At 33.8% G+C, this 14,493-nt stretch overlaps 1 protein-coding gene across 3 annotated transcripts in view; it reads left to right on the forward strand.

The window, feature by feature from the left end:
• The window catches only part of PPARG (peroxisome proliferator activated receptor gamma), a 61,315-nt gene that overhangs the window by 31,184 nt on the left and 15,638 nt on the right, over nt 1-14,493 (forward strand). For all 3 annotated transcript variants that reach the window (XM_084531378.1, XM_084531379.1, XM_084531377.1), the window contains exons 2-4: nt 2,708-2,935; nt 4,715-4,884; nt 6,642-6,780. In XM_084531378.1, the coding sequence (XP_084387504.1) occupies nt 2,716-2,935; nt 4,715-4,884; nt 6,642-6,780 (529 nt within the window). In that variant the 5' untranslated portion in view covers nt 2,708-2,715. The remainder of the gene's footprint in view (nt 1-2,707; nt 2,936-4,714; nt 4,885-6,641; nt 6,781-14,493) is intronic.

Below are 14,493 nucleotides of genomic sequence, written 5' to 3' on the forward strand. Positions count from 1 at the left end.
TCCAGAGTGCTAGTCCCTCTAGATTGTTTGAGAATTGTTAGAGAGTTTCAATGGATGATTCAGGAAAGCCAATTAATTTTAACATCTGCTTCGTGTATAATACAAAAATTGAGATTAGTGGCAAGCAATTGAGTTTATCTCTATTCCACGAGCAACTGAAGCTTGCATTTGCCTTAAGCCTCAAGCCTCTTCAGCCCTTCTCTGTGGGAAAGGGGAAGTGCAGGGAAGGGGTCTGTGCAAGAGCCACACTAAGTATGAGCATCCCCCTGCCTTCTAATGACATGTTTGCCTGCAGATGTTTCTTGGCCATACGATAACACCATGGGGGCATCTGCCCATGTTGAGTCCTATGGACTCCGCGGGATGAACTGTGGCTACACCCAGGACCATGCCTGTAGGCAGCCTTCTTCACCCTTGAGGTAGCCCTCCAGGTGCAATGTGAACATACCTCTCTATGTCAATTGCTTAAAGAGATTTAAGCCAATATCTAATCTGTAGATGTCTGTAGGTTTTTTGTTTGTTTGTTTGTTTGGTTGGTTGTTTTATTAGGGTTGGTCTGGTTAATTACATGAAGGGACTCCTAAGAAGGAGTTTAGTCTATCTTATTGCTTTATTCTGAAATCTGTTTAAGGATGGTTACCAGTATTAATGGCCAGGGACTTACATCTCGTGCTTACAGAAAAGTTGACTATTTGGAAGATACTATATCTTCCAAACATGTATAACACCAAGATACTCTGGCAACCTCTACTGAGTTATTACAGGATAATTTCCACTTATGGCAGTTAGAAATTCTGTCAGTTGTTAGTAGGCAGGTCTTGTTTCATTAAAAATAACATATGGGTCTGTATATCCTATCCAATGGCTGAAACCTTTGGACAGGTAGACAGTTGGCTGAGTGTGAGGTGAACCTAGCCAAAAGTTTACCCTTAAACACCATTTGCTCTACAGAACTCTATGTTAGTAGGGACGTAGTGATAGGCATGGCAGTATGAATGAGCTATAGGGTGCCGTTTTGCTCTACTAGAGGTAACACGTATGTTATGGAGTGTGTAATACAGTAGCAACACTTCCGTTCACACTGCAGTCAGAATTTCTTATCTGAAACTTAAGAACAAGAAACATCTTACAGCAGCTGATATCAGTGTTCAAGGTTGTTCTGCAAGCCCTAAAAGGAGAAAAAATGGTAGTAGCTTTTCTGGGGAAAGAGCTATGTCCATGTCCAGAAATTGCTACCTTAGCACAGTAGATAGGGGAGGACAGTCACTGTGGCACTTATTTATAGCCTTCTAGAAATAAGGGATCATCTCAAAGTAACAGAGCAGGTTTGCTCCATTATATTCATTTTGCAACAACAGATTTGGCAGTGTGACAGAGTAGTTTTGAGTAATACAAAGTAGATCAAATCAAAGTTTCTGTTATCTAGAGGTTAGCAGCCACTTAATTGATGGGTCTGAAGTCCAAATTAAACAGCCAAAGTGACCAAGTTATTTCAGTTCCATATTGTCTATTCTATTTTTAGATTAAAACGTCCTTTTTATAAGTCGAGGAAAATTAAAGACGAATGCTAGTTATGAAACATTCACTGGAATACAAAGTTTTTCATAGTTGAAATATGTCTAAATCAAGGATTCCGATTCAGCCAACTGTCAGAAGAGGACTCAAATAAACATTTTATATCTCAATCTAAATTTACTCAATTTGCTGAAGATTTTCATAGATTGAAGCTTTTTATTGGTTTACTGCTTTCAAGAACTCCATAAATACCTATGGGATTTAGAACGTACTAAAATAATTTTCCTTGAGCCTTAGGTTTAAGATTCTGGGATAAAACATACTTGCCCAGCTAAAGATTTCAGGTATTTCTGATTTTTTTTTTTTTTTTTTGGAGTAAATGCACCGTTATTTAATGCTAACTACTTTTCTTTTTCTTAGTATGAAAAGCCTTAAGATTTTCACACATTTTCACACATAGGAAAAATGATGATGAGAATTTGCAAAAGCAAAAAATCAATTGTCTAAAATTTCTAACTGTTCATTTTTGTGTTATAGAGAGATGAAATTAAAGTCAAAGTAATCCATACATGTAAAAATGGTGAAAATTGTTTCCAGTTGTATTTTAATTTCACACAATTATTTTTTTAATAACTTGCATGCCTACTAAAGTACATAAGTGTACAAAATTATGCTATTAAAATGGAATTGAATTTCATCTGGCCATCTAGAATTGTTTAGATTATTTTTTCTATGTATATTTTTGTCATTTTTTTGTGAATCTAACTACCATTGTTCTTTGCCCCACAAGTTGTCTCTGCTGCCTTTTGAAGTGCAGATTAGATCACTCTAGTATAGTAGCATACCTATGACTAGCCATTCTGTTCTAAGGGTAGCCTAAGCTTTGGATCCCAACAAATCTCATTTTTTCTTATGACATATGACATTAGAGCCTTTCTAAGAAGAACCTCAAAGGTGGGTTAACTGCCCAGTGTTATCTGTGCAGTATTTCTAAACAGACTAATGCACTATGTGATGACAAACTCAAGCAAAAAGATGGATGGGACTAAACTTTTCCCTAAAACCTGCACATGATTGTGAGTTTGCACCTCAACACTTTGGACGTGAGACAATGGGGCCTCTGCTAGGACCCAAACTCATTACAGAAATAACTATCTTCTTTTAAAATGTTTGTTTCTTTTCTTGCTTTCAGGCATTACAATGGTTGACACAGAAATGCCGTTTTGGCCCATTAATTTTGGAATTAGCCCAGTGGATCTGTCTGCGATGGATGATCATACACATTCCTTTGACATAAAACCATTTACCACTGTTGATTTTTCGAGCATTTCTTCACCACACTATGAAGATATTCCTCTTGCAAGAACTGATCAGACAAGCATTGATTATAAATATGATATCAAGCTCCAGGATTGCCAAAGTATGCTTTTTATTTTCCATTATTTCTTCATGTTCACATTTGCTTTATGCTCTTGAAAATATGCTACCAACAGTAGAAATTAGATGAATTAATATGCCCAGATGCAGATACCCTGTGTCAACAAAAAGATGTCCAAAAGCTATTCTGACAGGGCTGGTAGGAAAGATGGAATACACGTAGCACACCTTCACCCTTTCAGAGCAGCAGTTAGAGACTACGCAAGCTATCATATACTATCTAAAATGACCATAAACTATTTTTATTAATCACATGAATCCCACTCTTTTTTATGAAACCTTCAGTTTCCTATTCATATCTCTTGTGTGTAAAATGTCTATATTAAAATCAATGCAAAATAAATATCTTGGATGGTGTTTTTTTGGTTTTTTGTTTTTTTTTTTTTTTAAACATGCATACACAGCATATTAATTAATAATACATGCAGCTTTTGAATTCTGAACAAGGTAAGAAACCGATGGAATAGAAATATTGGCTATATTTATCAGTGTTCCTAATGCAGACATAACCTTGAAGCTTTGTGAGCTAGTATTATTTATACGCCCCTAAAAAAGCCCCTCTTTCCCCAGTTATATAAAAAATACACTTCCTTAAGAAAGGAAGTGGCCTATTCTTAAATAAGTTACTACTGCATTCCTACTGATAGTAAGATTAAAGGTTGCTGTGCCTGGAACTTTTTTAAAGATCCACTGACATCACTTTTGTTTGTAGAAAGCTATACAATAATTATTTCAGGGAATTCTTGATAGGAAAATTGTGGTATTTAGTTTTGGTGGTAGTAGAGAAGCAGGTGCTATATACTTCTGGGTTATTTATGAAGTGAATTAAAATACATTTTTACAGCTAATAACTTATTTTCATTTTGTTTGATTAGAAATTTCCATAACATTTTAACAACAAACTAGAGAGTCCAGTAGAGTTTAGGTACACCAAATCATCTTGATCTTTACTCAGATAATTTTGTGCTTTCTTTTCTTCCCAGTTTCTATATGAAAGAAAACTTTCTAGTTTAAGTTGTGGAGCCAGCTAGAAAACAAAGCATTCACCTTTTATAATACTTATGTATGTTGTATAATTCCTGAGCTGTGATCTGATGTAATATTATAGTGTCAAATGTCACAGCTTTCTTCTGTGACGGGTCATGACGGATTTAAAAATATCATGTTTGTTTGTTTGAACTTGTTTAATATTACAAAGTGCTGTTTCAATAATTAGAAATTTTCAGAAGAGAAAATTAATCTCTAGACTGCATCCAAAGTGGAACAGTGTTCACAGGAGAGTGATTAATTTCTTTAAATATCCAAATTTTTAAATGTGGGCCTGTTAGATACTTAGACTACTTTTATGAGATTAGAGACTCCAGTTCTTCTCCCTGCAGTTGTACTGAACACCTTAAAGTAATACAATGTAATTAGATACTGGGAAAAGGCATAAGCCCTTTTGAGAATAAGGTTTTCATATATATATTTTTTGAATCTCCATCTTCAAATCACTCAACGCTACAGTTCTGAAAACTGGATCTGTAACACGGTTTCTCCATCAGAATCTGCCTCTTCAACGTTTTTCAGCCCATGTACTACCAGTGAAATATCTGCTTACGGTTTAGTTTCCTTTGTTTACTACTTGTCATTTTGTATTATGAAGCACACCTATGAATCTGACTATAATTACTGTGATTGCTTGTGATTATTTCTTGCTGCTTCTTCTACTATCTATTTAATTATACTTTGAGTCTATCATTTAAATCTCCTTTATATGCAGGTGCAATCAAAATGGAGCCTCCTTCCCCACCCTATTTTTCAGAAAAAGTTCAGTTGTACAATAAACCTCATGAGGAGTCTTCCAACTCCCTTATGGCTATTGAATGTCGTGTGTGTGGGGACAAGGCCTCTGGATTTCATTATGGTGTGCATGCATGTGAAGGTTGTAAGGTAGGTAGTTACAAATGTGTTTTCTCTGAAGTAAGATTTGATACAATTTTCATCTAAATAATCATTTGGTAAAATTAGAGGGGTATGTTTTTTAAAAAAGAGTTTTAAATCTTTTTAAAATTAAATTGTTCTGTATACAATGTAAATACTTTATAATTTAATAAGTGAGAGACTAAAATATTGTATTTTTTATTAATTATATTACTGATGTATTTGATTTTTATTGTGCATTTCTTCTACTTTTGTCAATTATGCAATTATATTTCATTCTTGCTGTCTTGGAGATCACTTGTAGAATTTGAATTCATAAAATGCAGCAAAAGTAGACTCATGCTGAATTCCAAAGCTCAATACTCCTAGCAATTTAAAATTCAGGTTCTATTGTTAACAGAATCTGATTAGAGTTTTTTTACTCAATTTATATTTCTAGGTGATTACAGAAATGTCTAATGATGTTAAAGAAATTGGCTTTCTGCTTTAAAACACCATTGACTACTTTTGATGTCACTGATACTTAGTGTCTTTAACAAATAAAGGAAAGTGAATGGTATAAGAATTGACTATCCTCAAGAATGAGAAAAGAAACACTGGAGATAGGAATTATTAACAATTCATTGAGTTTAAATTCACATCATCCTTATTTTCAATCTCTTGAGGAAAATAAGTGATAGTAAAGATCCAATGCAGACCTTAACTAAAAATTATAGCACTGAATGAGGAACATACTTAAAGCAGTATGTTGTTGATTACTTACATTGCACTGAACTATATAAATAAGAGTCAATATTGTTTTTATTGTTAGTATTATTCTACAAGGATAAAGTTACAAGGAACTAATTATGATAAATTCAGATAAACTTTATTAGCTACTTATCATGGATCTCGGAAAGCACCTGTAGACTGTCAAAAGACAGAACTCTGAATTTACATAATGGTTTCTGTCTTCATAAGACTTGAGTAATAATTACCATGAGTTTGGCACCAAGTTTTTGGATTTTTCATGAGCCAATGTACTTTGCAAACTTGTAAAATCCAAAAAGTAGGAACAAACTAGAAAATAAAAGAACCTAGAAGATAGAACACTGAAATTTATATTGGAAAATTAATTTAGCATTGTGCAAACAAAAAGAAATAGAATAAATAAAGGAAAACAAATTCTCTGTAAGCACTCAAGCTCAAAAAGGAAAACAAATAATTAAAATAGAATAAAGAAATATGTGGGAAAGACAATCTAAATAAGTAGCAAACCCATAACCTTTTTATATACTTGAGATCAAACTGCTCTTTGCAGAATTTTTGGTTTGTGGTCATTTATAACACTTTTCCTACACTGTGAACTACATTGTTTTCCTACATAGTGAGCTTTAATTTTTTAAAATGTTATGTTCACTTTATATCCAATTGTTTCATGAGCAACTGAACAAATCAAGCCTTGCTTCTGTTGGCATGGTATTCTTCATGCTCAGTACTTCTGTAGTGCTCTCAACTTATGTTCCTAGGATCCTGTCAAACCAGTAGATCCCTATTAGTTTCCATAGCTTTTTGAGACACTTTTCTATCAAACTGATTTGAAAATAGCTAATAAATTCAGATTAGGAGCATGCTGCTACGCAGATGGTGTGATCATGGCATTGCCTATTTAAAACAAATTTAGGCTCAGTGTTTGTGTAGAAACATGTTTGTATGCTTACAGAAGTAAGACAGTGACACTGGCAATGTTTCTTCTCTCCTTTTACATGTTTTTATGTTTGCTACAGGGCTTTTTTCGAAGAACCATCAGATTAAAGCTAATTTATGACAGGTGTGATCTTAATTGTCGCATCCATAAAAAAAGCAGAAATAAATGTCAGTACTGCAGATTTCAGAAATGCCTTGCTGTTGGAATGTCACACAATGGTGAGTGTACATGGCATGTTTTAAAACAATAATGTTTCTTCTCAAAAATAATATGAAGCATATATATGATTACTTAATGTGATGCTGTAACTTCTACAGTCTTCTGTTTCTCTACACCAGGCAGTTTAGAAATATGTATCAGAGAGATTGCCTCTTTGTTTAGCAGGCTATGTATATAATTGGAGATTGCTGAATATAAAAATAAGATAGGTAGAGATCTGCATTTAGCAATATAATACATAATATAATGAACAAGTTGGTTTTACTCTCCATTATTCTTGCTCATTACATTGTAAGTTATTCTTCATGAACATATTCCTAGTGTAATTGTTATTTTTCAGGTCATGGTCTTATTTTCTGGTAAGGCTCTGTTCCATACTGTAGCTTAGTATCATTTCCCTGTAAGTCAAAAACTTAACTTAGTTATGAAGAATGAAGTGGAGAATTTACCGAAAGTTTGTGAATAACAGCAACTTGAATTTGATGCAGAGAATGCTTTTCCAGGGCAGTTAACATCACTAAGTTAATACTTCCTCATACTAGAGCACAACATATTTGAATGAATGGGCCATACGCTGTACTGGTTTAAAAAAAAACTGTCCTCCTCCTCCCTTAGGATACCCACATCTGGGCATAGATTCCAATGTGTGGTAAGTAGGAGTGTAGTGTTTCTCAGCATGCTCATTCAGCTGTTGGCCTTTCATCATATTAGTGTGTATAGCTGTGATTCCTGTGTACTATGCACTGTCTGACCTCTCCACCATCCAGAGGTGAATATGCCCTCCCATCTGTGACCTGTGTAAGCAGCATTTCCATTTACTATATGTTGTAGTCTTAGCTTGCAAAACTGTATGCAATTGTGTATGGTTCTGTGATTGCCTTCTTTACAATAGGTAAGCAGATAGCATTAAGCATATCACAATACTGCTCTCTTGCATAAGATATAGAAGAAAATCCCACTGAATTTTAAAATTAACATATCAACTCATGTGGAAATACTTATTTGTGAATGTTTGGACAGAAAGACATAATGAAGATTCTTTGCTGCCTCGCTTTGGCAAAGTTGAGTAGAAACAGGAATTAAATGTCATAACATAGAGACTTATGTAATTCTAAGGGTAAAGAATTGCAAGCATGACTGGGAAAATAATTTCTCTGTGGCTTTTTTAGAACTTTCATTATTTTCAGTATGAAAAAATAAGTGTGTTGTCCCCAAGAGGGAAGCTGAACTGTGGTTTGTGAAGTTATTACTTCAGTGAATGTAAAATGGTATGGGAAATGTTTTGCTAATAGAAAATATGGTTTTCAAGTTCCTGGGATGTAACAGTAACTCTTAAAAATAAAACTAATTTTGAAATGCTACTGTGGGTATTTTTATAGTAGTTCAGTAGTTCAGTATTATTACTATTTTCAAGGTGCATGCCAAATTCTTTCATAAACTAGTAGCATGGCTTCCACAATGTGAACCATGTCCAGTGCTATCAAGAAGGGGAAGGCCAAGATCATTCTCTCTGGCTTTACAATGTAAAAGTCCCAGGAAATATTTTTAAAATGAGTGCTTCACCTGCTATTTCTTCCTGGTCAGCCACAGCAAGGAAGAACCTGTGGCACCAGCAGGGACCGTGGTTATGAGGGGCAGGAGTGAGGTATGGTTTTGCCATTTCCCCCAGGGCTTGAAAGAATGCTTTAATTGACTTTTGCCACCAGTTCACTTAGCAGGGATTTAGTAGTGCTTATACTCAGGTATTGGCTTCTACATTTGCATTTTTTGGTTGCTCCAGATTGTATGAAACCATACCTGCCCCCTCCATCATTTAAAAACAAATTTCTAAAAAAGAACTAAATTTTGCCTGTGAAGACATGAGTCTCTATAAAGAAGCATGCAGAAATGCAACACTGGAAGTTGTCAGTGGCACTGAGACAGATTCTACTGTTACATCCACAGATTAAAGTTTGTCCACTTGGATAGTGAAACCATCTGAACTTTACATTCTTGGAATCAGAATGTGCACTATTTGTGCCGGAGGGCTCCAATCTATGACTCTCTTTTCATAGATATATTATTGCAAAGTGAATAGTTAGGGCACTTAAAAAAAAAAAAAAAAAAAGGCGGGGGGAGAATGCAAGGAGACACTTAGCAGCTAACAGTCACATTTTTTCATGTATAAATGCTACATACCACTTGGCTGAAGGTTAAGAAAGACAGTAGTGTTCTCATGCTTTGGATATTGTTTTCCTTTCCTTCTCTAGCCACAGTGCTGCTCTGCATTTAACCCTCAATTGCTCAGATTGTATTCTGAAGTGCCACTAAGAAAAAGTTTTGTTCTTTCCTTTTGGAAATGCTATTAATTTTTTCTCTTACACTAAAAATACTATTTATATAGAGCTAGCTAATGTACTGGACAAATGAGCCCACATGGCAATATGTCTGTATTACAATTTCTGGGAGCACTGAATTGCTGAATCTGGGCACATGCTTCAAGTAAACTCAGCAAGGTTTCTGCACTGACTGTCTGCTGTTCTTCAGTGAAAGAAACTGAATTTATCATCAATATGGGAACTCATTTGTGCTCCAAAAAATCCCTAATCTAGACAATCAGAAGAGCAGAGTGCTACAGAGAGTAGTCTAGAAGCTGTCATAGAGACTTTTTCAAGTCATAAAATGTGGCATAAGGATAAGTGGTTTTTTCCACAGAAAGACAAAGACTATACTATGGCATGCAGGAGAGGGAAGATAGAGTAGCAAAGAGGATAAGTGGTCCAGAGAAATAGAAGGTGAAGCCAGGGTCATAGGAAGGTGGTGCAGAAAAGGAAGAAGAACCTGTCACCCATTTACAGATCCCTGAAAATTTTCTCAGCCACCAGAAATGCTGTGAACTCTTCTTATCCACCCTGTGAACTCTCCTTTTTCTACCCTAACCTCCACAAGGATTACCAATCCCTCCTACTTCTCTCACCCAAAGTCCCACTGCTGTTTCCCACATTCCTTCCATAAACCCACTGACCTTTTCCTGACTTTTATCTCAGTCCCCTGAAAACAAAGACAATGACTTCTCCAAAAGGAAACTTCCAGGCTAGTACCACGAAACTGAATTTTGACTTAAATTTGTATTCCATGCCAATAAACAATGACTAGCCTACTGTGTACAGACAGCATTTAAAGGTGGATCACTGTTATTAATCCATCCTAAAAACACACATTTAGAAACAAAGAAACATGTGGGAGTAACAGATTACTAATAAACATACAATTCATCTCCTAAAAATATTTTAAAAAGAAAGATAGCAAACTTTACTCCAAGCACAATTTTCACATGCCAAACATGACAAAAATGGCATCTTTCTGAAGGATTTTATCACTGCTTAATTATTTTACATAAAAGTTCACTATTACAATGACAGGCAACAAGATAGACCCTAAAGGTGAATATAGTACAGACAACAGTAAGATCCCATTTCCACTCTTGAAGTAAATTCACCTATTTAGAAGAAGACTTGGTCCTATCAGGTAAATGCAAACTCTGCTGATATTACTGGCTGTTTTGTTGCACTGATAGATGTAATCTGATAGCTGGCAAGCCTGCTCAGGTGGCTTGTTTTAGGTCAGAGTATTGGGTTTTTTAGGTCAGTAAAGGAGAGCTTTGCTATACCACTTTGATTAGCTAAAGAGCTAGTGCATTCTTTGATAACTGATTTAACATTTGATATAATAGCTTTCTATGATATGAGTAAGCTTTGCGATATCTAAGTCAATTCTGAATATAGCATACAAACATTCAAGAATATAAATTAATGCTTATAACCTAGGTGGCCATATAGCAATATGTATTAATTTCCTTTCAAAGTAATGTCCTCAGCATTTTAACAAAAAGGCTTGTTACATAATTCAATGCTACCTTTGGCAGTCCTATTTCTCTCTCTCTCTCTCTCTCTCTTGGCTAAGTAGAAGACTTAGAACTATTAAGAGTAAATAAATGTGTGATGATCTCCAATGCAATCTATAAAGTAATGGAAATAGTTTTGTATTAGAAGCACTAGGGATTATAACACAAGTCTACTTTGCAAAGGTAATTGGTTATCCTTTGTTGGATGTTAACACACTGGAAACATGATTCTGGAACACCCCTAGTTATCTTGTTTTCCATAAGGAAAACAAATACAGTGTAAATTGCCTTTTATTATAAATTCTATAGAGTGTTGTTGTAAATGCTAAATAACAAATTGTTGATAGGTTGCTGTTAAACAATACCAAACTGCAGGCATGAATACTGTAATTTACTTTCTAAGAGACTCAGCAAGATGAGAAAATGCAGAGTATTCAGGGTATAGGATACAAGGCATATGTAGAAACTGTACATACTATGCTGTCATTTTATACTCTAAGCTAAAAGTAAGCCTATTTTATCGTAGCATTATCTGTTCAATAATACAGTTCTGTGGAAAACTGCCACAAGTTTTAAAAAAGAAACTAATACCACTCTGCTAATCCCCACCCCCAGACATTTTGGTGACTTATAGAAATGTAGTTGGAAAAAAAAAAAAACAACAAAAGAACAACAAAAAAAGGCGTTATTATATTCACCCATTTTTGAATTTGCAGCAAAATGTTACCCGTCTGGACTCTGTTATTTAAAAGAATACATATATACCTCTTAGTTATTCTCTAATGACAAAAGAGTCTGTTTTGAAAACCCCTGATTGCTTTAATAAAATCTCTCTATCAAACAATTCTATTCCAGTAATCAGTGGCATAGTTTGTGTACACGCTGTGGTATATCGTCAAGAATTTTCCAGTAAAGAAAAAGAAAGTGGAAATTCCTATTGTTTTTAATGCCTTGGGGAAGCGTATAAATTATTTTAGAGCTAAGTTAATATTAAAAGATAGGAAGGAAAAGCAATATACTGTCCATTTTTTATCCCTTGTTCGTAAAAATAATCTTGGGGGTCTTGTGATAGTGAAATTCTAGATTATAAGCTTGCTTCTGAAAACCATGACTGTCAAGAATGGGTCCACATCAGAATCATGTTTTATACTGGTGTTTAGTCAAGCTTCATTTCCATAGTATGTACAGAATTAGTATATAGAATCAGACTATTAAGAATACATGATTTATTGCAAAGATAATGTTATTATAAATAATACCATAAATTTCCTTAATTCAATATAAAATATCAAAATACTTTACAAGTAGAATTTATCATTAAAAAAAGAAAATCTAGTCAAAAGCACCTAGCTCATGATAGGATTATGAAATCTCTCAAAGGACATGTTTCTTAGAATTGTTAAGTATTTCTTACTATGTGTGAAGAAGTCCTCAGGTCGTACTAAATTGCACTCCATATATTTCAGGGAGCAATCAACATTTTATAGACGTTAGCAACTCTGATCTCCCCTTTTTATTAAGAGTCCTTTATATGAAGCTAATATTTGCCTTGCTTTGCCTTCCAAATTAGAAAGTTTACTGTAATAGTCTGACAAGTCTTGCTAGACTTCACTTAAGATTTCAGTTTGCAAATTCGTCATCAAAAAAAAAAGATGTTGAGAAGGAGCCGAATGTGTTGGCAAGAAACCAATATGAAGCATTAAAGTATCACAAGATTTTTTCCATTGATGAAGGTATTACATAAATACAGATTTAACAAATTAATCATAAAATATAATACCATGAATATTACAAATTTTATGATTTTAAATCTGAAACAAGGTTTAATGAAGAACATAATAATTTATAATGAAAATAAAAATGTAACGAATGTATAGCTCTGTTTGATATGAACTAATTAAACTTAAACGCTTTTATTGGCTATATTATTTTTAACACCTTCTTGACAACACATGTAGTTGTTTGTCTTTTTAACGACTACTTATGATATGTATGCAATAATATATTTTAGCTTTATTATGGTGATAATAATTTGATTCTTTTTAAAAAAATATATTTATTTTATAAATAAATGTATATATTTATTATAAATAAATTCTATTTATTTTTTATCCTTATATATCACCAAAAATCTGTAAATGCTATCCAGTGTTGTCAGTGAGTTTTCACTGTGTTTACTTCATTAAATGCTTCCTATTTCTTTTGGCTTATATTTTCAATATCTAACATGCAGACATTAGTATAATGGGTTCAATTTTACCAACTTTCATGTGTATTTAAAAAAAAAAAAAAATCAAGGAACGGTTTCTGTTAACAACAAATAAGAATTTTGAACAGTGATAGAATCCATTTAACTGCAAAATGACCACAAAATGTTCTTGATTTGCAGAGTTCATTGAAGCCTATATGGTTGAATTAATTCCTTGGTAGTCGTGCTGAATGTTCTCATCATTTTATTTAGGTTACACTAAGTACAAATATGAACTCCTTTTGTTTTATATCAATTTTTATACATCACTAACTTTGACATCCATTCACATTGATATCTTAACAGAATGCTGGTAGTCTCTTTGAGCCATTACCGTATGTCATATAAACTAAGTTCATCATTTTTCTGTAATTATTTTGCTCTCAGAAATAAGGAAGGCTGGCAGTGATGTCTCACTGAAAACTATTGTTAGTAGCTGACTAAGAGTACTTAGTGTTCCCCATGAGAGGAAAAAAAAAAAAAAAGTACCATGGTATATATGGTCCAAAACAAATATCATCTGGCAATCATTCAAAATTTCCTTCATGAAAAAATTATAAGGAACATACATTTACAGGAAAAAAATAAATGTTAATTTGTTCCTGTTGAACCAGATTTTCTTTCATGCTGATTTTTATTCTGACACATAAGCTCAAAAAATGCCCCAAAAATATGAAATATGCAACATCATTCAGAGACTAAGTATACTGAAAGGAAAATGTAGTAGAGTTGTAAAAAAAATAAGCATACAAACAAATAAAAATAAAGAATACTATGAAATAGGAGAAATTATCAATATACTAAATGCTATATGTTGCATGTTTTTTTTTTAACACAATTAAACACAAAAGTGTCATTTTTGTTTATCAGCACACTGCCAGCATCCTCAAAACAGGAAAATGGCTGATGATTTCCAAAATAAACATCCCAAGTATAACAATTCATATGTATGTTTTTAAGAGCAATTTTTCTTCAACCAGGAAAGACACTAACCACTGAAAAAATATTTATAATACTTCTCTTTCCTCCTAAGGCTAAAATGCAAACCTTTATTTTTTCCTTCTGTTTTTTGTTTTGATGCTCTGTTGCTCTGCTTTATTTTCTTACTATAAAATAAATCCTGGTTACTGAAATATGATATGATAAGTCAGCTTTGATCTGGATGGCTCACTTGAAATATTTTCCAAGTCAATCTCCGTAAGTATAAGCACTGCCTTGACTATTAAGTATGTAGGTGAAAACTACAATTTTTAGCACCTGCCTTACATTTGTGTAGAGCAATTGTGAGATCATATGACTAGGCAGAACCATTTCCTGTTCTGTCAGTACAGCATGTATGTAGGGTCACCGTGAAGAACTCAGCCTTTTCCTATTTTATTCCCTGTACAACCTTCTTTCCCATTCCTTAATTATTTTGGTAACATTTTATATTGCTTGCTAACTTAAGGTCTGTTGTACTATTTAGGAATCTATTCCTGCAAGGTATGTGGGTGTTTTTTTTTCTAAACAAATGAAGAAGCTGAGATCCACATGGTGGTTTGCCCAAAACCATGCAAGGCTGAACACTCTTTCCTACCTTAG

This window comes from Aythya ferina, assembly GCF_964211825.1.
Source record: "Aythya ferina genome assembly, chromosome: 10".
Lineage (NCBI taxonomy): Eukaryota > Metazoa > Chordata > Aves > Anseriformes > Anatidae > Aythya > Aythya ferina.